At 48.7% G+C, this 23,484-nt stretch overlaps 3 protein-coding genes across 14 annotated transcripts in view; 1 reads left to right on the forward strand and 2 right to left on the reverse strand.

Annotated features, from left to right (window-relative positions):
* The window catches only part of LOC140849511 (EF-hand calcium-binding domain-containing protein 8-like), a 34,213-nt gene extending 32,136 nt beyond the window's left edge, over window positions 1–2,077 (forward strand). For 7 of the 12 annotated variants that reach the window (XR_012131451.1, XR_012131453.1, XR_012131449.1 and 4 more), the window contains 2 exons: window positions 579–685; window positions 974–2,077. Coding sequence is in view for 5 of the 12 variants with exons in the window: in XM_073236805.1 (XP_073092906.1) it covers window positions 579–685; window positions 974–990 (124 nt within the window). In the remaining 7 variants the exon portion in view is untranslated. The other 5 variants (XR_012131448.1, XR_012131454.1, XM_073236806.1 and 2 more) reach the window with 3 other exon arrangements.
* The window catches only part of LOC140849500 (syntenin-2-like), a 115,344-nt gene that overhangs the window by 45,520 nt on the left and 46,340 nt on the right, over window positions 1–23,484 (reverse strand). The window lies entirely within an intron of this gene.
* LOC140849512 (nuclear envelope pore membrane protein POM 121-like) lies at window positions 2,764–13,645 on the reverse strand. The gene is made up of 7 exons (XM_073236810.1): window positions 13,565–13,645; window positions 10,675–10,749; window positions 8,984–9,134; window positions 4,618–4,709; window positions 3,924–3,997; window positions 3,345–3,457; window positions 2,764–3,217 (listed from the first exon to the last, which is right to left on the reverse strand). The coding sequence occupies exons 3-7, from the start codon at window positions 9,044–9,046 to the stop codon at window positions 3,113–3,115; spliced, it is 447 nt and encodes a 148-aa protein (XP_073092911.1). The 5' UTR covers window positions 9,047–9,134; window positions 10,675–10,749; window positions 13,565–13,645; the 3' UTR covers window positions 2,764–3,112.

The following is a 23,484-nucleotide window of genomic DNA, read 5'->3' on the forward strand; positions in this document are numbered from 1 at the left end:
AGCCAGGGAGCTGGAGTTCCTGAAGATCGTGAAAGTTCCCAACCTGCTGATCAGAGTGATCCTGGAAAATTTTGTCTACCTGTCCTTTCTCCTGAGCAGTAAGCTCTGTGTCATCCTTGACCCTTTAGCAGCCCTCTTGCTGTTAGGAAGTCTCTCAGACTGCCCACCTTTCTTTTGTCCCAGAGCTGCCAGATATGGATCCCTGCTTTCCACAAGTGGCTGGAATCTCAGTGTCTCCAGGAATTCTGCCTGTCTTAGCTTTCCAACCCCCTAATCACGAGAGCACCATGAAAACACCATGAAATGTAGGTTTGTGCTCCCAGAGCAGATGTCCAGAGTTAGGTGTTCAGCAGTCCCAGGCCTCCACTCCCTCCCTGCTCCATTTCTCTTCCTCCCTGCCTGAGAGCTGGGGTGGGGGAAGGGCCTGGGTCCTGCCAGGCCACAGCTTTGGTATGTTACCCAGTTCTGTGAGATTCATTCTTTTCTCCAGGTGTTTGTAGTTTGGCGCAGTCCTCTTTCCTGTTGCTTTTTCAGGATTAGTTGTATTAGTTATATTTTCGTATTATATGCGGTTTTAGGAGGAAGCCTCTGTCTCGCCTCGCACGCCACCATTTTTTCAGCTGGTGGTCCAGATGTTTCTTGATTCTGTCCAGCCTCACCAGTGGAACCGTTCAAGTAAACAAAGGTATCAATCAGGCTGTGCTCTGCCACATCCTGCCTCCCCTCCTGCAAAAAGCCTGAGGCACTGCTTTCTCCAGGAGAGGGCAGTGGCCTCCAGGGCTGCCCCTCCCTCCCTGCAAGATGAAGCCAGAGATGTGCTGTAGTCAATTTGCTTTATACAACAGGTCAGAGGCTCTTCCCAGGAGGAGCCAAAGTCTCCATCTGGGTAAGGTGTCAGTGGTAGGGGCAAGGGACGTAGGCTAGTTCCTGCCGATGTCGATGTTGTTTTCTAAACACCTGTGTTTTCTCTCAGGCTCCTCAGGGCTTTGATCCTGTACCAATGGAAAAAGACCTCATCAGCGCATGGCTTCTACCAGAAAGTGCTTCTCTGTGAGCCCTAAGCTGTGGAGGGCCAGGCCAACAGAACACTGGGTGCTTCAACAGGACTTCCCAGGCTGAGTTCCTTGGGAGGCAGGAGGCCCAGGAAGGTATTTTTACCTGGCTTTCCTGTGGTTTGGGAAAAGTTCTGCCAGAAATGGCTAGTCGCTGAGCTCTGCTGCCTACCTGCAAATCTTGGTCTTGTGTGACTGCCAGTGAGGTCAGATCTTTCTCCTGCTTCTGATCCTGTTCTTTCTCAGAGGGGAAGGGATCGCACCCTGTTAGGCAGGAAAATAGATGTGAGTGGGATGGAAAAAGAATAAGGCCAGGAAAAAGCCCATTAAAAGAGACCCAGAGTTAACTAGTGGAAGCTCAGAAAAGCCGTGGAGCAGCTTGGCCTGGAATGTTTGAATATTCCCCAGAGAAAGGAGGGTACCTCAGCAGAGCCCATGGCTTTATTGTGTTAATCATACAGGCCCAGCTTATATTTTTAACTTTACCTATATACTCTTTTTCCCTAATGAAGTAGTTTGCAATCTGCCCAATTAATAATGACAAGCAAGCCCAGCATAAACAACACAGTAACAGGCAGGAAGGATTCCACCTTAAAAATAAGATTGGGTTTTAATACCCAGGACATTAAGAAGATTCTTAACTTACACTTTAGCAAACAGACAATAACTCAGCCCACCTTGGGGGCCGGGCAGGCAGTCTTGATACGCTCCCAGCCAAGAAATGCCGGGCTCCCAGGGAGAAATCAGAGCAGGAAGTTCCTCGTGCTACATTAGTTCTAAGTATTCAAAGACCACCTAACAGGTCTGCACCCCCAGCCCTTAGTCACATTCCTGAAGAATCCTTAAAAGGGGGAACCCCAAACTTTCAGGGCACTCCTCTCCCTGAGGTCGCCCGCACTTTCTAAGTGCGTAACCTTTTCACTGTAAACTCTCTCTTTTGAACCTTGCAGGGTGCTGCTCTCTCTCTCTGAGTCACCTGCTCTTTTTGTCTAAGTAACTTTAAATAAATCTTTTCCTCTGCTTCACTACTGTGTCTCTGCCTTTCAATTGCTTGTCACGGTGGGGACAAGGATGAGGAAAATACACAATGCCTCCCCCCCAACATTGCCACTGCAGCAGATTCTAGGAAGAACAGAAAACGTGAATTTTGGTATCTCAAATGTGATGGTATTGGTGCTCTAGAAGACTTATGTGCCAGGGATTCAGGTGTCAGCAAATATGACTCATCTCTACCACAGGTTCTTAAAGTATTCATTGCTCAAAATCAGGGAAAGGCTCTTTATTTCTACCCTTCACAGATCATAAGACAGACAACAGGGGATAAAACTTGGCCTAGCAGGGGTTAAATGTGTGGACACTAAAGAAAATCCAATCATCTAAACCCAAGCACAGCTGAGAGCAGCTAAGGAATGGGCTGCAAGCCAGCAGCCCTCTGACTACCAAAACGAGGCGGCCTTCTCCAGCTTTAAGGATGGCAGGCCCTTCCCTACAATTCCCTCCTGATGAGAGGGTTCTGAAGCCGTCAGGCCTGCACCAGCTCAGGTGTGCTAAGCCAGAGCAGGTTCAACCATTTCAGTGACTGGCTGGCATGCTGCTTTCCCCTAAGTAGAGGCTGATGGCACTGTGTGCTCCCCAGAAAGCTGTCCCACTCACCTGGAAAAGAAGGTAGGCCTAGGGAGTTTGCCAACTTCCCCAAGCTCCCCAGCAGCAGGTTAGTGCTTGGGGCTGGGAGGGAGGCTGAGGAAGCAGCAGTCCCCGCAGCAGGCAGGATGAGATTAGACGGTGGAGGGCCAGGAGGGTTCGCACTCTCAGAGTTTGAGGCAGTTTCCAAGGAAGAAAGAGAGAAAGGCTTGTCCTCCCTGGTGGGAGAATTCTTTCCAGGGGCCTCGCAGGGCACAGGGAGGCTCAGGGACTCAGGGGAACTCGTGTAGAAATGCTTCCTCTCAATGTCAGTGCTCACTGTGCTCGGAGTCCACTGAGAACCCACGAGCTGGATTTCTCAGAGGAGAAAGACCAAAATATAACCAAAGGGAACCGTCTCTGGAGTGTGAAATTAACCCTTATTCCTTACCAGTCTTATCCTTGAAGACGGTCTTCAGCCACTCTGTCTGAACTTGCTCATACTCTTCGACTGTGATGGTATAGCCGAGCATGGGAGCTTCAGGCTACCAAGAGGAAAAGGAGAAGCCGAGCCAGTCAGAAGGCAGTGAAAGAAACCTGCACTGACCCTTCCATTCCTGGGACTCAGGGGAGCCAGGCTGGGGTGGGCAGGGGCGGGTGGACAGACCATACCATGATAAGTGGGATCCCTCGCCTGGACGGCACCAGTTGGAATTTGCGTCTACGTGGCCGCGAGCTGCTGGGTGGAGAATCCCTGGAGTTGGCCTTCCCAGATGTGGTTGTAGCTGCAAATAAAATATCAGACTTACTTTCTTCTCTTCTCTTTGTCTTTCCAGCCTAGTTTTTAATACTGAACTTTCACTAGCTGTCTCTGAGATTCTATCTTCCATGGTTTGGGCTCTTGGATGGTGTTGGCAAGATTATTTCTAACAGTCAAGAAGCCATGAGGTGGTAATCGCTCCAAATGTGTGCACATGGTTGCTTACTGGACAGAAATTGCCTGGACTGCACAGATTACCCCACCTAGGCTTACCTTACCCTGAACCCCCCATGTGGCCTGGGTTATGCTATATGAGTCTAGGCCACCTTTCTCCCTTACCAGACCGTAAAGCCCGAAGGAGAGGAACATCTGTCTCTGTAATTACCATGCCCCACACAAATCAAGGCTTAGTACATGTTTCTGGTGGGTTGTAGTCCATGCGCCCTCCATACACACTACCGCCAACACATGCCATGCGTTCGTCAACTTACCCTGTTCTCCCTGGGACCCCTTCTCACTTCCCAAGGGATCTGAGGAGCCAGAGTTAGGAGGAAGCTCCTGTTTTCTGTAGGAGGAAGAGGCACAATTAAGTTTAGAAAAGTGCTGGATAATGTCTTATACCCTCCTAACTACCAACTGGCCAAAGTCTAGAACAACCATGACTAAGATTGCAGTGTGTCAAGACAACAAATAAAATAAATCAAAGAGAATTCCTAAAGAAATGAAGGGAGGCAGTTGAGAGAAGCCACAGAGACACCTTTGTCTTAAAACAAGCACAAAACAATCTCCAGGACCTTCCATACAACCTGCCAAATGTCTGAGAGTTGTAGTCACAGCTCTCTCTCTAAGAAAGGGGCATTCTAGTCGGGCACCTAGAGGGTCAGCTGGGGTCTAGAATGTGAAGCCTGCTGCCCACCCCCATCAGTCACTCTGTTCACTCCGTCCCATGCGGCCCTTCCCCTTACACCCCAGCCCCTCACGCTGAAGATGAGGGGGAGCAGAGGCAGGTGTGGTAGGTATGTGATGACTGCAAGAGACGAGAGCGATTCAGGGCGGCAATGTCGCTGCCCTTTGGATGTGAAGTGCTTTGATTCTCCAAATTGGAGTCTCAGAAAGCCTGAGAGCCAAGTGAATTCCCCTCCTTTCCTACCCTCTCATTAATCCACAGAGCAAATCAGCGATTACCTCATTTTCTTTGCTGGCCTCTCTATTGTCTTCATGTAGCACGAGTTGGGGATGGAGAAGGGTGAGGCACTGGAACCTCTTCTCTTACAGAGCTAAAAGCCAAACACAAGTCACGTGACTGACCCTATGTAATAACTTAGGAGCTGACCTTCAACATAATTCTGTGGCTCTAACCCATCACTGTATATAAAGTCTCCTCTCCAAGTGACTAAAAAACATTTCTTTGTGAAGAGGGGCTTCTGGAAAGTGAGTCAATTGCCAGTATTAACTATGGGTTATAAAGTCAGAGAAAGTAATGGAATGCTAATAAATGGCGGAGGAATGAGCGTGCTTTCTGCATATCCTGGAGAGTGGAACGTCATACTCAGTGGCGGCTGAGAGCGAGCTCTGATGCATACAAGGTCATGCCGTATTAGTCCATGGACATGATAAAGGGAAACTCAGAAACTCTTCCAGTGAAAATAAACCAGTAAGCTAGTTTGGTCTTGCTTTCATTAAATTTTCAGTTTTATTTTATTAAATTTTAAAAATATGCTATTGTGACACTTGTGACTTTTGCAATATCTATGGTATTTACTGTCATATGATAATTATCCATACAGCCATCCATCCGTGACTAGCCAGCGTTCAGGATAATCCAGTTCAACAATTATGGGAAAAGTGTTTTCTCTCTACCTCATAGACTGTGCATACACGTACAACACAGACGTGATAAAAGATTTACATTTGGAAGTGTAACAAAGAAAAGGACTGTAACAAAACAGACAAGCTGTTAGATAAGGTTGGGTAGGGAGAGACTGTACCAGAGAGAGAAGACAGAAAGCTGACACACTGTTACATAAAACTAGGAACCTTTCTGTATAAACATATTGTCACATGTGAAAGAGACTTTACTATACACCCTTTGTGCCATTTGAATTTTCAACCATACTGTTTTCATAAACTATAAAGCAAATAGGAAACCACCCCAAAACAAAAACAAAACCATAAGCAACATTAAAAGGCAGGTCTTTTCCATTAAACTGATGAATTAATATCCGTACCATGTAAAAATGGAGTCTCAAAGTTCCATATGAATATAATGAAGGTGTCAAATGAGAAGCGGACAAGGAATACACAACAAGGCAACTCATAAAAACAATCTATGTCTCTGGCAGTTAGCTCTGCATTGGAATTCCATTTTTATTTGCCTAGTTCCTGCTTCATAAGGATTCAAACTATACCTTCAAACTCTACAAAGAATCTGAAGATAAGTATCGTGGTTCCATCATCAAGAAATTTACAATCTGGAAAAGAGACAGGACAGGACACAAAATGATGACAGCAACCAAAGATAAAGAAGGTCTCTGGCCAGGAGCCTAAGAAAAGATTATGCAGAGTTCAGTTAGAAGAATCAGTGGATGAAGGTGGTATCTGAGATGGTCCTTTATGATTTGACTTAAAAAAAAAAAAACACTTGGAGACAGACAAACTTTATAGGCTTGCAGTGGGATGGGTAGTCATTCTGGACAGAGAACAGAACATGGAAAGGTCAGGATGCAGGGAAGTATCAGTATTAGGTGCTCTTAGGAACCATTTTGATTTGCCTTAATTATGGGGTACATATAAAGGGATAAGAAGTTAGAAATGCAAGCTTGAGGTTTGACAATTTAAGGCCATTGTAAATATTTCTGCTTTGGAAAACAGAATGTCCTGTTAAGACAAATGGAGACACCAATGCCACACACAGAGAAGTCAGAGGACTGTTCACTTTCTCTGTTACATAATTAGTACCAGTTTGATGCTGGTACTAATTTACATAATCAGTACCAGTTTAATGCTGGTAATGATTTACAATGGCAAAGCTAGAACTTCTAATTTGCACAGCTTAGATTTGGGTGTTTACCAGTGTTCCTCCGAAAAATCAAATTAAGTCAAGTAGCTATGCTACCAGTCCAAATATGAGGGCTGCCATCTGGGCTGATCGCACTGTGTTCACTATTCACCGCCCGTTCTTCCCATGAGGCATCGTGTAAAGAAGGTTCATATATAGTCTCTGCTTCCTGACACCTGCTTCTGAGAACTTACATTTTCAAACATCACACATCTGTAGGGGGCTGCTAACTACTCACAACAGAATATCCAAAAGCTGTCAGTGTCAGTGAGTGTACATCTTGCAGTAGGCCACAGGCTCCACTGGTAATGGGAACTTTACAACAAAATGTGGCAAAGGCCTAGTACAGTGTTCTAGACCAACCGCCTGCTGAGGGCAAGCAGCAAATGCTGAAGAAGATGAGGAGCACATCTGTTTGGAGGCATGGCAGTGTGAAAGAGCTGCTAAAGCACTGAGACGCTGTGGAGGCAAGACAGAGAAGAGAAGCCCGGAGACGAGCCTACATTTGGGTCTGCATTTTCCCCCAGGTGACCGCCATTTCCAATTAATTCAAATTAAGATAAACTAATGAACATTTCTAGAATAAGAAAAAACAAAACCTATATTTAAAACCCAAGTTTAAAGGCATCTATACAATAAATACCTCATGATTTTCAATGAATAACCTTTTAAATAAAATGATAATGTACATTATGCTACTGATTAAAGTGAAGATAATTTACAATTATGAGTCCTTCTTTATTTTCTCTATGACTGAAATTCAATCCTATGAGGACAATGTAATTTTGTTGTGATACAAAAGTACATCATAATAATTTAAACATAACAATTGCTCAAGACTGAAGTTACACTATGTGAAAACATGCATAATTTCAAAGCATTATAATTAGATTAAAAGCCAAGAAGGGCACATCTCAAAAATATAAAACAACCTGTTAAAAAGTTTAAGATTATTGTTACCTTGCCTGCTTGTTAGGCCACCATACATAGCATTGTATAATGTTAAGTCTGAAGCTCTGAGTGTAAATTAAGTTCCCTGAAATTAAAGGACTGTACTTATTTAAAATTATAGTAATAGGTGGCACTTCTTGAATGTTTACTATGGACAATGCAAACTCTTGAACACTTTATATGTACTACCTCACAACTACCTTATGAAGTAGGTCAGAATTATTATTTCCACAAGTGTACAGTCTTACCTTCAGATTTTTTATTACATATATTAATTACATACCTTGAATGCTCAAAAGAAAAAGAGAGGGTATAAGAGACATGTGAACCAAATGCAATGAGTTGATTTTTGGTCCCTGATTCAAAGTAACTATAATAAGATAGGGTAATAAGGGCAAATTGGAGTGATAATAACTAACATTAAGTCATAATTATTCAGAGGAATAAAGGTATTGTGGTTATTAATGTTCAAAAAATTAAAAAAATACACTGAAGTACCTACAGGTGAAACAACATGTTTGTACTTTAAAACACAAGAGCAAAACCAACCTGGGGTGGGAGTGTTGACGGAACAGGACTGACAAAACAGTTAACTGCTGGAGCTACATGGAGGTTCATTATGATATTTTCCCTTCCTTTTGTGTATGTATGACATTTGACGTGAAATTGTAAGGAGGAGCAATGACTATGTATCTCATAGTTCTGTTGTGATCACTGATTGAGGAAATGTATGTACAGTGCTCAGCAGAGGGCCTAGTGCAGAATAAAGACTTCGTACTGTTGTCCTCTGCATTGCCATAACTGCCTGGCTGGGGCCTTCATCTCCTACATTTGTCACTTATCATTAACATGTCATTTATATTACTCTAAGAGCCTTCTGTATAGATGAAAACTTATGTCAAATTCTTTCTCCTCTCAAAAACCTCCTCAGCACATGCATTATTTTTTTCAAGCTTCTATATATTGGGTGCCCACTTACTGACAAGCACTGTAATGGGTGCTTTTCAAACATTACCTTCAGTCTTTATAACAGTCCTTTAGAGATGAGAAAAAGAGAGTTCAAGTCATTTACCTGCCCAAGAGTCTATAGCTACTAAGTGCCAAAGCCAAGATTTGAACCCAAGTCATTCTGGTAGCAAAACTTGATCTGTTCTCCAGTCTACACTACATCCTTTCTAAAAAGAATTATAACCACTTATTTTAAAAACTTTCATTAAATTCCCAGTGCCTATAGGATTAATTTATGACCCAATGCAATCCAGACTCAATCTACCTTTTTAATCAAATTAGTACCAGTTTTTGAATTATTCATCCTTTGTCCATCTGTCTATAATAATGGCTGTGTCTTGTATTCAGGTTTCCACATAAGCATTCTGGGCTTTCTAGTTTGTTCCACTGGTCTATAGCGATCATTCAGGGGTTGGTAACTGCTGTTGCCTTAGAGGTGATCTCAGCATCTGACAGAAGGCGGCTAGTAAACACTGCATAATCAACTAATAAATGCAAAGAACCCACTTCTTCCACACCACCAGGTGAATGTACCTGAGAGATCCCTCCAGTCGAGCTGTGGTCGCTGGGAATGGCATTGTGACTGCGACCAGACATAGGGATGCCACGTGTGTAGGGGTGGAATCTCTTATTTAGGCGGCCATCTGAGCTCTGGACATTGCGGCCACTCTTCAGAGGCCCAGGCCTAAAAGGGAAATGAAAGGGAAAAACACAGATGTGCTACTGAAGGGCAACAACATTGTTTTAAGGCTTTATCCCATGGTCACAAAATCGTTCTAATGTAATGAAAAAGGATAATGTTAATTTTACTGTTAATTCAGCTAAACCTGTCTCACAAAGTCAGAAAGGGAAAGCTAAGTATTTTAAAAATTAAACATATGATTCTACTTATGTGTAGTCTGGGAAATGCACACAAATCTATAGTGACAGAATGGGGACCAATGGATGCCTGGCAGCAGGGGCAGGGTGAGAGGGAGGTTTTAAGGCTTCACCGAGGGGCACGGGGAAACTTCTGGCAGGAGTGGTGATGTTCATTATCTTGACTGTGCTGATGGTTTCACGGGTGTGAAATTAGACAAAATAGTTATTGTGGCAAGTTCCTCAAAATGTTCCTCTCTGATTTCACAGAGGAAAATGTATAGGACAATAATTCTGATAAGGATACATATCAAAATTTATCAGATTGTACACTTTAAAGAGGCACAGTATTTTATGTCCATTGTACCTCAATAAAGCTGTCAAAAAAAATTAGGAGGAACCAACCACTTTTTCTAAGATTCAAACTGAAACAGAAATTTCCTAAACATCTTTCCTGTGAACTAGCCATTCAACCTTTGTGACAGCGCAGACAGCTCACTATCTCTGGCTGATGAATGTCAACCAGAGACCAGTTTATTCCTACACTGGGTGAAAACATACTTCCTCCTTCACCTACTTCACCTATGGATCCCATCTGGAGCCAAACCGGGCCAATTGTCCTCCTTTCCTGTGACAGCCCTTCAGACTTTGGCAGACCATTGTCCTTCCCTCCCTCACTTCCTTACGCCCCTCAGGTTTTTCTCCTCTGGGCCAGTACTTATGTACCTTTAGAACCCCCTTGCCCACCACCACCACCCCGTGACATCTTGAGCTGCTTCCCTCTCTCCCAGTGAATTTCGCTCTGTGTCTGCCTCGTCTTGCAGGGCAGCACAGCCCACCAACAGTGCTCCACGGACCACGGGACTAAGGCATTCGAGCACTACCACTGACCTGCCTCTTCCCCGTCTTTGTTCTCCTATCAGCACAGAGTAGGAGCATGTTAAGCTTTCTTGGCAGCCATGACATTGTGCTGACCCAAATTCAAGATGTAAGTTACCCCAAGTCTTTTCACAAACATTTGCAGCCTCTTTCTCTCCCAGCCAATTCTTCCTCAAGTATAATTAAGCTCAAATGCAGAAATCTAACATTTTTCTTAAATTTTGTACTGTTGCATGTTATCCATTGCACAAACCTTGTGATATTTTTGTTACATACTTGGTTATTCAATGTATCTACAAACCCTCTTAGCCTTAGCATATTTTATGCATATTAATGAAAAATAGAAAAAGGAATTAGACAAGGTAGTTATTGTGGCAAGTCACTCAAAATGTTCCTCTCTGATTTGAAGGAGGAAAATTTACAGGACAATAACTCTGATAATGACCTTTTTCAAATAGGAAATCCCACCCAGATGGATTCTCACTTACTTAGGCACAAAAGGAGTACGGACTCCTTTGGTCAGCACGGGCGTAAAAGCTGACCTCACACTGCTGTCTTGGCACCTGTGACAAATCACAAACCCTCAGTTAGATGATACGACTTTCTCTTTAAAGCCTACTCTCATATTCCTGAGATCTTACACTCTTTCTATGGAACATAGGTTCATGCTAGACAAGAAAAGATTGCTTCAAATCTCAAAGATTCAGGAAGGTAAATTTATTATAGGCCTGTCCTAATCTAATAAGAAAAGTATAAAAATGCTCCGAGACCTTTTGAACTATTCAGGTGTACTGATTATTTGCTAAGTTCTCCCAAAAGCACTTCAATCACAAATTTAATATCCTCCCACCCATAAATTAAAGACAAAAAAACACTTTAGTGACCCAACTACACCCATCCCCCAATGCTCTCATTTAGTTCAGTCTGTAAGAGAAGAACTTCACACATCACACATAAGGGCCTGTGCATGGTGCACATAATCACTGCTTATTCCAATTATGGGAAAGCTAATACGGAGCCCTCAGTTATAGGCTCACTGGGGTCTAGAAAAATTACCAACCTGGAGAACATGAGAAACCTGTTTGGACCCTAATAATAGTAATTTTCTCTCTGACCTCCACAAGATTCCTTCAATCTTTTATGCTAAGTCATCAGAAATACACACCCAAAGGCAAACCTTTTAAAAACCTGAATGTTCACCTTTTCAAATAAATGTACTTCTCAAGGACATAGTGCTGCCACCCAAGCTTTGAATTTTGTTGTTATCACTCAGCCACTGGGACCAAATGAAAAATCAAGTCTTTTAATCTAATCATCTTTATCAGCCAAGTTACATCCATCAAGGAGGTTTCCTGGGTACACCTCTTTGAGCTCTGCTGATACAATGCATTGGCCCAAAGAAATAAAGTAGCAAAACCTATTGTAGTACTATGCTTTAAAGACAGACAATATTTTCACCTGAATTAGGGATATTTTAAGTGATTTACCAAGTATTCTGCTAAACCCATACTGTATTAAAGCTCAGAGCTTTAAGAACTGAAGGAAGGGAACAGTTCTGGCAGCACATCTCATAGCAAAGGCTAAAGGAAGGCAGGACATGGCTGATACACACCAAGGTGCTTAAAGAGGTCAAACACCTTGTTTTTTGGGTGTTGAGAGGCTTGTGAGACACACAAACCCACTTAGGACTTAAGAAGAAAAAAGGATTTAAAAGCCAAGTCCTCCACCCCGAACAGCCAAAGCAATCCTGAGGAGGAAGAAGAAAGCAGGTGGGATTATGCTCCCCGGCTTCAAGCTCTACTACAAAGCCACAGTAATCAAGACAATTTGGTACTGGCACAAGAATAGACCCATAGATCAGTGGAAAAGACTAGAGAGCCCAGATATAAACCTAAGTATATATGGTCAATTAATATATGATAAAGGAGCCATGGACATACAATGGGGAAATAGCAGCCTCTTCAACAACTGGTGTTGGCAAAACTGGACACCTACATGCAGGTGAACGAAACTGGATTATTGTCTATCCCCATACACAAAAGTAAACACAAAATGGATCAAAGACCTGAATGTAAGTCATGAAACCATAAAACTGCTAGAAAATAACATAGGCAAAAATATTCTGAATATAAACATGAGCAACTTTTTACTGAATGCATCTCCTCGAGCAAGGGAAACAAAAGAAAAAATGAACACATGGGAATACATCAAACTTAAAAGCTTCTGTGCAGCAAAGGACACCATCAACAGAACAAAAAGGCATCCTATAGTATAGAATATATTCATAAATGGCATATCCGAGAAGGGGTTATGATCCAAAATATATAAAGAACTCACATGCTTTAATTCCCAAGAAGCAAATAACCTGATTAACAAATGGGCAGAGGATATGAACAGACCACTTTTCAAAGAAGAAATTCAGATGGTGAACAAGCACATGAAAAGATGCTCCACATCACTAATCATGAGGGAAATGCAAGTAAAAACCACAATGAGATATCACCTCACACCAGTAAGGATGGCCAGTATGAAAAGACTAAGAACAACAAATGCTGGTGAGTATGTGGAGAAAGGGGAACCCTCCTACACTGCTGATGGGAATGTAAGCTATTTCAACCATTGTGGAAAGCAATATGGAGGTTCCTCAAAGAATAGAAATAGCATTTGACCTGGGAATTCACTCCTAGGAATTTACCCAATGAATATAATTCTCAGATTCCAAAAGACATATGCACCCCTATGTTTATTTCAGCACTATTTGCAATAGCTAGAATACAGAAGCAACCTAAGTGTCCATCAGGAGATGCATGGATAAAGAAGAGGTGGTACATATACACAACGGAATACTACTCAGCCATAAGAAACAAACAGATTCTACAATTGGCAGCAACATGGGAGGAGCTGAAGGATATTATGCTCAGTGAAATAAGCCAGGCGGAGAAAGACAAGTACCAAATGATTTCCCTCCTTTGTGGAGTATAACACGAAGCAAAACTGAAGGAACAAAACAACACAGACTCTCAGACTCCCAAGAAGGGACTAGCAGTCACCAAAGGGGAGGGGTGTGGGAGGGTGGGAGAAGGGGATTCAGGGGTATTATGATGGGCACACATGGTGTGGGGGGGATCAGGGGGAAGACAGTTTAGTACAAAGAAGGCAAATAGTGACTCTGGCATCTTACTACGCTGATGGGCAGTGACTGCAATGGGGTGTGGCGGGGACACGATAACAGGGGTGAATGTAGTAACCACATTGTTTTTTCATGTGAAACCTTCATAAGAGTGTTTATATCAATAATACCTTAATAAAATAGAATTTTTAAAAAACCCAAAGAAACAAAGTCAACTCCTCGGTCTGGGGAGGGTCAGCGTATCTTACCGGCAGCAAGGCCTCCAAGGGGATCGGAGGAAAGGAGTGGGGACTGAGGGGTGAATGGGGTAGCGACGGGCCGCGGGAGCCGGCGGGGCGGGGCGGGCGGGTGGGCGGCTCCTGGCCTCCGGGGCGGGGCCGAGCTGCGGGGGGCGTAGCTTGCTGAGAAAATTTCCCATGCGGAGGGATCACCGAGATCTGGCAGGCGAGCGGGGCCCAAGGCTCTCTGCCACACGAACTCCCTTCGCTAGCGCGCCGGGGCCAGAGGCGAGGCGAGCTTTGAGCGTTGGCCGCGCGCGTTCCGAAGTTGCCGGGAGACGGCGCGCGAAGGCCGTCTCGGGGCTCGCGGCTCAGTGCCCACCCCTCCTGCGGGAGTCAGCGCATGGGACAAAATCACACCCACTCTTATGCTGCCTTGAGCACCTTGACCATGTTTTTATGAACGTTAACGTCTCTCCCCATTGTTTCCTCCTTTTGCGCCCCTTCCAGGAGGGAAGTAGAGGGTTAGGGACGTGATTAGTCTTCACTGCCACATGGTACTTGTTGGGGGGAGGGGTCTTCACTGGCCAGCTCCTGGTCCCACTGGCTGGGAATGTCCTGTGAGACCCTCCCCTTCCTCCCTCCCCATCCATTGCCTTGATGGGCTTCGTCATGGCCAGAAACCGGGGACTTCTTGGGCACATTCTGCCCCAAATGTGGGCAGGCATGGGGACAGCGTGTCCACGCCTGCCTTCTCCCCAGGCTGGGAAGTCAGGGACCGCAGACCCAGGTCTCTCTAGCCCAGGGGCTCTTAAATATGGTGGTAGGAGGGGCCAGCCTGAAGGACATGGGGTTCTGTGTCAGCCCTAGGGTCAGGCTGTTAAGATACCGTGGGTCAGGGCATGGGTCATAGGCCAGGGAAGCTCTGCTTGGGGGTGAGGTCCTGCTAAGCCAGGGCCTGGTTCTGAGTCCAGGCTCTGGGCCCAGCTGACATCTTCACGTGCTAGGGCAGGCCCCCTGTGCAGGCACGTACATCCAAACAGCTGGTCAGCCCTGCCCAGCACATAGCCCAGCTGTAGTTGTCTCGGCAAAGCAGCCAAACAGCCTGCCAGCAGTGATTGGGAAAAACCACCACAAGCAGCATGTGGCTGGGAGGTGGGCAGCAGTCAGTTTCTGTAGGTCGTCCTAAGCCCACGAGTGAATGGTGTATGCGCTGGCAACTGGGTCCCTTTGCGCGCACTGGCCATTGCTGGGAGACAGGGTGTGTCATGCAGTAGACACGCGTGCGCATGAAGGCTGCTTGCAGAAACTGACCGAGTGGCGGTAAGCAGGTGTTAGTCCTCCACACGGGCATGTTGGGCTAGGGTTCAACCTGATTATAAAAACAAAAACAGGTTTACTGAAGTCTAAAGATCACTTCAGAAACAAAATTTTTTAAGCTGGTAAAAGATTTAAAACTTTTAAATACATTGCTTCCAAATTGATGGCCATTGACAAGGTCAGGATGGAGTTTTAGAGGATGAAGCTTCTCATCTCAGGGTTTTCCATCAGAAGGTAGGTCTGGGAGCACGAATTTTGTTCTGCTTTAGGCATTAAACCCTTCCTTGGCCACGCCCTCCGGACGGCCCCTGTGATTCAACCCCAACTGTCTGGGGACCTTCCAAGAGCAGGACAATGCAAAATTCCGTGTCATCTCTGCTCTTTAAAAAGAGAATGAACGTAGAGAAAGCCATAACTGCTGCTTTGTCCAAGCCACCTTGGGCAGCAAGGACAGTTGACTCCTTGAATCACTGGGGTACAAGCCAGGGAAGTCTTCCTGGAGGCTGTGGCAGGCAGGGCCACAGACAGCCGGCACTCAGGTGGAGGTGGGCGCCCTTCCCTTCCTGTGGCCCACCCCCACTGGGGCTGGGGCCCTTGAGTGGGGAGGCCCCGCCTTGCCCCTGTGGAGTCCTCAGACAGCCCATTGACCCCAGCCTTCCTCTCTCCCCGGTGGCTGAGCACAGTGGCCGAAAAGTCGCGGGTGCCGCAGCTGGAGGAGGAGCTAACCCTGCGACGCAGCGAGATCCAGGAGCTGCAGCAGTGCTTAATGCACTCGGGATGGCCGCCCGCCGCCCGCCGCCCGCCGCCCACCCGGAGGCTACCGAAACACTGCAGCCACGGGAGCGGCTTCTGTTGGCCAGCAAGGAGCACCAGAGGGAGAGCAGAGAGCAGTGCTGCGGGACAAGTACGAGAGGGCCCTGAGGGCCTACCAGGCGGAGGTGGAAAAGCTCCGGGTGGCCAACGAGAAGTACACGCAGGAGTGGCGGAAAGTCCATCAGGCCACCAGCGAGAAATGGGGCTCATGGACAACTGGAAGTCCTAGCTGAACTCACTGCCCTTGGACCACCAGAAGTCCCTGGAGGACCTCAAGGCCACCCTGAACTCAGGCCCTGGGGCCCAGCAGAAGGAGAACGGAGAGCTGAAGTTAGGGATGGAGGGCATCAAGATGGAGCACCAGCTGGAGCCGGGCAACCTGCGGGCCAAGCGCAGCATCGAGACGGCCATGCACATGAAGGAGAAGGAGGGCCTGCGGCAGAAGCCGCAGGAGGCCCAGGATGAGGTGGCTGGGCTACAGTAGCACAGGTGGGCCCAGCTGGAGGTGCAGGCTGCCCAGCCCCGGCTGGAGCTGCAAGAGGCCCAGGACGGGTGCCGTGATGCCGAGCTGCGGGTGCACGAGCTGGAGAAGCTGGCTGTGGAGTACCGGGGGCAGTCACAGGCCATCGAGTCTTTCAAGGAGCAGATCTCCGTGGCCAAGAGGAAGGTGCTGGATGACCAGGTGCTGCATGGGCAGAAGTCCAGAGCAAGCAGGAGGCTGCGAGGCTGCAGGAGAAGCTTCTGGTTGATGAAAACAGACTCCAGGCTCTCAAGTCCCTGTGCTTTCCCAGCACACCAATGTAGGCAGCCACCCCTGCTACTAGGGGGGACCCATGGGCTGCGTGTGAGGTTCCAGCTGTGGAGGGCCTGGGTGTTTACTAGCCACTTTGTCCCAGCCTGGGGAGGCATTCTCCTTGTCCCCAGGTGCATGCCCGGGGAAGATCCTTGTCCCTCCATCAGTCAGAAGGGCAGCTGGGCCTGGTGACTGGGGCGCCAAGGTGGTCTGATCGGACGTGGCTGGGACCCCACAGGCCAGGCAACAGAGAAGAACCCCTCGGCACTGAGAACGGGTTTCTCCGACTCCCCGCATCCCCGATTCACCCAGATGTCTTCCTGTGGAGGGCAAGCCCTGTGCATTCCCAGAGGGCCCATCTCCAGCACAAGCATCTGGAGGTGGCCCCCTTTCTGTCAGTCCTAATGAGACTGAGCAACAGTCCAGCAGCCACTTCCTGAGAGTGTGGGCATCCCCAGAGTGGGCTCTGGAAGGCTAGAGGTGGATGGCCAGAGAGGCTGCTCCCACTAGTACCAGTTTTGCCCCAAATTCGGAAGTCCCTTGGTAGTGTAGGCTATGTCGACTCCAGCATGACCAGGAAAGAACTTCGCGTGGCTCCTGCCAGGCCGCACACTGTCCCGTCTCCCCCGAACTCCCCCGAAGTTGCTATTGGCTCCATAGATGAGCAAACCAAGTCTCTGAGATGAGTAACTTTCCCAGGTTTCTTGCTCATCAATGACAAAGGGCATATCCAGCCTACTGCCGAGGGGCCCACAGGGCGTCCAGGATGACTGTGATCAGATCTTGCCTGAAGGGACACCCAGCAGCATAATCGTGGCTTTCATTCAAGCCCTGGGGCTTGTTGAGCCTGTGGTTCTCCTTGTTCATTTAAACCAGAACTTGGCATCTGAGCAGTAAGTGTTCAGGAGTTCCAAGGGCTGGGTACCTTTCTTGTGAAAGGAGCTCTGCCTGCGTCATACCTCGAGGTCCCCCTGCAGGGGCCTTCTCGCCCGCTCCTCCCTGTTCTTAGCAATTGCTCTGCCGGGACCCTGGGCAGAGGGAAGAGGAAGAGTCCCAGGTGAGCTTGTGCGCACGTGGCCTGACTGGCTGCCCAGGGCAGGGGTTTAGGCCTGGACCCCTGGTCTCCCTGGACCCCCCTAGTCAGGGAGGTTTTGGACGGCTGTGGTTCCACAGGACAGCACCCCATTCAGTCAGAGACCTTGGGCTGAAGATTGGGTGGTGACCTCAAGGATCCCATCTCTTGACTTCCATACATATGGGGCCTCCACCCAGATCCACATGCCTCCCAAATTCAGAATTTTAAGTCCAGGGACAGCTAGATTTTGGTCTCATGCAGAAAGTGTGGAAATTTTAAAGATATGTTTTAGTGTGTGTCTCATTTTGGGTGCTTAATCACAGCTAGCTGAGACTAAAATGGGGCTTGGGATGCATGAGCAGAAGCATGAGGGGCAGGCTGGTGGAGGTGACTGCCTGTTCAGTGCTGTGCTGCCGTGACTGGATTCTGCAGTGTTCGATTCTGGGAAACTGCATGCTCAGTGGACAGCCAGCTCGGTTGGTGCCCCCTACCTGCCACATCCTGGAGGGAGGTCTCTGGGTGGAAGACGCTAGAGGTGGGGGGCTCTAACAGCCCCCGCTACAGGCCTGAGGCCAGCTCTGAGCAGTCCACTGGAGCTGCGTTCCCAGGAAGCCGAGCCTGGCTTCTTCCTCTGTGGTGCTGCGCAAGGCCTTTTCTGCGTCTCAGTCTTCTCCGTAGAACAGGGAGTTGAGTAGTTTAGAGGAGACTGCTGGTAAAAGAGCAGTGTCCTGTCTGGCACACAGTAGGTGCACACTATAACACATGGGAGCTAGTCCCCTGCCCTACCCCTCCCCTTCAACCCAAGTGGACCTCTCACGTTTGCGGCGACCCTTTCCGGGAGCCCTGGCCCTCACGGCCTGACAGGACCTTTCTCAAATGCCTGGCTCCTGGCTCCTGGCTCAGGTCCTGGCACCTTGCTTCTCTGCAGCTCTTGGCTCAGGGAACCACCCCATCTGCTGGGCTGCTCGGCATTCTGGCCAGTGTGGGGATGCGGGCCCATGGTTCCAGGTGCCCCCTTCAGGGGACAGTTTTGTGTCTTCTGGGACTCAATAGATTGAGAATTGGCAGGACCCTTGGGGTCACCCAGCCATCCTCCCCACACGCCTGACACCTGCTGTTGTCGAGTTCTCCCAGCAGCTGGCAGCCCTGGGAGCCGGACGTCATCACCTCTGCCGTAGGCCCGGAGGCTGGAGTGGGCACAGGGATGGGCTTGCTGAGATCCTCATGGTCATAGCTGCCTGGCCCTGCTTGAGCAGGGGAGAGGCCCTGGGGAAGGCGCTGTGACTGAGCCTCGATCTCCACAATTGAGCATGGGAACATCCCTGCTGTAGGGGTACGGTGGGTGGCAGACATGTGGTGTGGTGGGTGTGTTGGAAGTGCTGGTGCCGTGGACTCCTGGCCCTGCTGCCATGAGCACCCCACAGCCTCACGTGCCAGCTGCATCCCTGAGGATCCACTTGTGGCCTCTGCCTGTTTCCTCCCCGGCAGAATATCCATGTGTGGGACTTGCAGGACCACATATGCCACCAGCCCTTCTGTGGAAAGCTGTTTGCCCCGGGAAGCTGCCCTGTCACCTGTGCCTACTTCCACCCCAACGACAACACCCTGGTCTGCAGCACCTTTTCAGTGAGTGCTGTGCAGCAGGGGCGTGGCTACACATAGAGGGTGGCCACTGTGGTCAGGGTCTGTGTCCCCCAGGACAACCAAGGGATGGTCATGTCCTGTCCCTCCCAAGACGGTGCTTTATTTACGCCATGAGGACGAAGCTGAGAGTGTGGCTTTCCCATGAGGATCCCGTCTCTTGGGATTTCCTGGAAGACTGTTTCTAGGCCCCCAGCCTGTCACCCTCTCGGATGCTGCTCTTTTCCTGATCTGTGCATCCTCCAGACTCTCCTCCTGGAAGCCCGGCCTGATCCCCACGCTGGGTCAGGAGCCTCCCCACTAAGCTCCCTTGGCCCCATGCCTTCCCCTCAGTATTGGCCCTCATAACTGTCCTGTCTGTCTCTTGGGACTTGCCTGCTAAATCATGACTTCCCTCCAGGAAGGCAGGGCCCACACCTGAGCAGTCCCTCTGGAGAGGACTTGGAGAGAACTGATGTGAAGACTGTCTGTGAGCTGTGACTTAGCTGGTGCCCATGTGCCCTGTGTCCTGCCCCTGCCCCCAGAGGACAAGATATATGGGAGAAGCACAAGGGGCTGACTGTCCAGGGTGGTGTGGGGCCTAACGACAAGATGGGATTTAGGAGAGGCCTGGACAATGGGCAGCCAGTGGATGGGAGGTTCTAGGAAGGCTGATGAGGTGTCATTTGTGGTTGGGAGGAAGGGGTAGCTCCACAGAGGCCTGTACTCCCTGTTGGCCAGCCACCCTGGCACACATGCCAGCCTTGTGCCCCTGACTGGCTCTCCCCAGATAGTGAGTTTCATGGGTCCCTACATCTCTGCTGAGTGCCAGAGTGGCTGCAAGCATTTGTTGAATTAAGTAGACTTTTGAAGCTCATTTCAGGTCATCACACATTATCAAATCCCTGCTCTTTGTCAGGAGCAGAAAATACATTAATTAGACACTGTCCCATCCCTCAAGGAATCTACAGAGTAGAAGGAGAACAGAGAATTTCAGTACAAAATGCCATGTGTTGTCATGAAGATGTGTTAGGTGGCTCGTGGAGCACAGAGACATTGATCCTTAGATAGGCCCAGGGCAGAGGGTAGTCAGGGAAGGCTTCCCAGAGGAGGGACATCAGATCGAGGCTTTAAACTCCTCTGAAGTCATGAGGGAACTTAGTCTTGGACTTTGGGGGTTATGAGAACACTAGGGTTTGGGAGTCCTGATCTCAGGGAGTAGAGGCCACGGAGTAGGGGTGAGAGGCATGCTGGGGAGCTGAGGGGCCTGGCTGGCTCAGGCGTGTGCACAGTCTGGATGTCTTAATGTCTGAAAAATCTCTCCCTGGGCACAGTCACTGAGGGCAGAGCCCTCTGACTGCCCAGCTGTCTGCCCCTCTCCTTGCTTACAGATTGGAATCCTAAAAGGGTACTTGGAGACCCAGGGGCGTGGGAATGGATGGGAGAAGACCACACTTACAGCTCACCCCTGTGCGCCATCCTGTACAACACGAATTTGAAGCAGGTGAGTGGGCCACGCTCGTCTCTGGGGCAGGCGTTCCTGGTGACACAGGCAGGACCCAGACCTCCCGATGTGTCTGAATCAGCAGCCAAGGGGCAGTCAGTGCCCGTGGTGGGGTGGGGCGAACTCTCACGGCCGGCAGCTTGGTGGAGGCTTGGCCAGTGGTGAGGTGGGAGGTCCGCCACTCGGCCAGTGGATCTCCTGCCTCCTCTGACCTGCAGCCTGGCCACCGCCTCAGGTCGGTTCCCACAGGCAGCATCTCTACATGAGTGGGAGATGGTGTGCTAGGTGTGGGCTGCTCTGCTAGGTTCCCAGGGGGGTTCTGATCCTGGGCACCACTTTCTAGGGGAGCTGTTCTTGGACTTTGTCCACTGTGGGAAGAAAGAGAGGCCCAGGCTGTGGGTAGCTCACTGATCCCGAGAAGAGATCTCTGCATTGAGCAGGGCAACTGGGCACGTGGTGTGGGGACATGATTTCTGAAGTGTGGGGACAGAGAGGGTTCTTGGGACCGCTGCCTCCTTCCCCTGGGATGCCTTTCCTGGCCTGGGATCTGGGCAGGGCAGGCTGCATCTGCTGCAGCTTCGGCCACCCAAGACCAGAGCTCCCGTCTCTGCACTCCCCTCTCTTCTGGGCTCCTGGCACCACTGGACTACACACTTTAGGTCTCCCGCACGCCTTCAGCTGGTTTTAGCACCCCCCTACCTCTCAGGCTTTTTCAGATGTTTTCAGGAGGAGCGGTGGTCAGAAAGAGAACTCACCTACCACTACTGTAGCAAGGGCTGTAATGGCAGCAAAATGTTGTGTTGTATGAGATGACCATCCTTACTCTCAACATGTCCCTACTTCAGGGAAAGTTAGCCTATTTCCTGTAGGTTTCCCTGCCTTTCATCCCACCACCCCATGATTAATGCTTCAGTAAATGTCTTTTCTGAATTAGAGATGACTTTCTCTGCATAGATTCTGATACATTCTATTTCCAAGTTAAAGGGGATTTCTCCTATCTTGTTCCTTCCATAAGAGCTGTGCCTGTTGGTACTGCCCTGTGCACAGAGCAGAGGAAGGCCAGTTTACAAGAGTGTCTTATCTGGCATCAGGAGAGCCCTGAATGCCTGTCTTCTCAATGTATGGAGGGGTGTTGAGCTAGTCCCAGCCATGACAGGCAGAAGCCACCTGTGGGAGTGGGGACACTCTCCTCTCCAGGATCCCCAGTTGTGTGCTTCCCCACAGGTGGTAAGCGGCTGCCTGAATGGCATGGTGAATGTGTGGGAGACTGCGACAGGCAGGAGTAGGGTGGAGTTTTCTGTGACTCGTGACCAGCACGTGGAGCTGACCGTGATGTCCTTGGAAGAGTCAGAGCGGGACCTGCTCACGCGTTTGCGTGATGGCACCGTAAAGATGTGGAACTACAGCACTGGTGAATGCCTGCTCACCTTCCCCAACCCAGACCAGCTGGAGGTCAGTGTGATTCAGGGGGCCTCTTAAGAAGCAAAGCACAGCCCCCATGACCCTGGGATACACTATGTTTTATGCTGCCCTTAACAGCTGTGCACAGGCACTGCCAGGCTTCATAGCTCCCTGAGCCTCTGTGTCCTTGTGCATGAAGTAAAGGTAGGTAACTGTGCCTGTCCCTAATAAGTGTCCTACGAATGGTAACTACCCTGCTTTTCTAGTTTGTTAGCATTTCCTACCCCATGTATGAGAACTTTGGTTGGCATTTCTAGCAGTGGGGTCAGGTGATTCAGAGCCACCCTGTTCACCCCTATTGGGAATTGCCTGACAGGGTTATAGGGACAGTCTGTGGGTATGGCATAAGCCAAAGCCAGTCCACAGAGCAGTCCCACTTTGGGACTTGAGCATTCCTATCCCTATGACAGTCCTTTAACCAACTCAGATGGAGCACTTGGCCAAGAAGCTAGGGATCTGAGTACTGGTTCAGATCCTATCACTCAGTTGTTTGACCTTAACCAAGTCACTTGTCTGTTTCCCACTTATTGCCCTATAAAACAGACATGGATATCTACGTTTTCTACCTCCTCCAAGTTCATCTAATGAGTTAATGGGATGTGAAGGCACTCTAGGGAATTCTCACCCTCCTGGGGAGTTTTGACTTCTTGCTTAGTACAGTTAGGAAGGCATTCGGGGTCCAGAACCATTTTCTCTGAGGTGCCTTGGACTTTGGCTTTCTTTCATTTTCAACAGATTAGTGGGATTATTCATATGAACAAAGTATTCTGCGTGACTGGGTGGAGTAGGAGAATCACGTACTTCATGTGAGTAGCAAGGGTGCATGCAGGTAATAAGGGCGACTGACTGTTCCCTCTCTCATTTAGACAGCTTCCGCCATTCCAGCTTTGCTTGTGGTTGGAACACTAGGCAGGAAATAAGTGGTGGGCAGCGTCCAATGCTTCATCTGCCCATCCATCCATTCATCCTCACCCCTTGAGGTCAATATATTCTAGAGTTTGTGCAAGGTGCTGCAGATGGGTATAAACAAGAGTGGAGTCTCCATCTTCCTGGAGTGTCTAAGGGGAGGCAGACACTAATCAAATAACGGCATTCATAATGAGTGCTGTGCAAAACAAGTACAGGTCTCTGAATTAGTCTCAGGAGTGATCAGAAAAGGCTCATCTGAAGAGGTCAGGGGTGAGGTGGGACCTGAAGAGTGGGCAGGAGGAGTCTCAGTGAAGCAGTGAGCACCTGGGGTAAGAGGAGCATTCCAGGCAGAGGGAACAGCCTGGGCCAGGCCCCTTCCTCGTCGGAGGGCCTTTCTAGGGCCATGGCTTTCCCTGCTCTAACCTTCAATCCTTACTCAGGTCACTGAATGGGGC

Source organism: Manis javanica, chromosome 5, assembly GCF_040802235.1.
Source record: "Manis javanica isolate MJ-LG chromosome 5, MJ_LKY, whole genome shotgun sequence".
Lineage (NCBI taxonomy): Eukaryota > Metazoa > Chordata > Mammalia > Pholidota > Manidae > Manis > Manis javanica.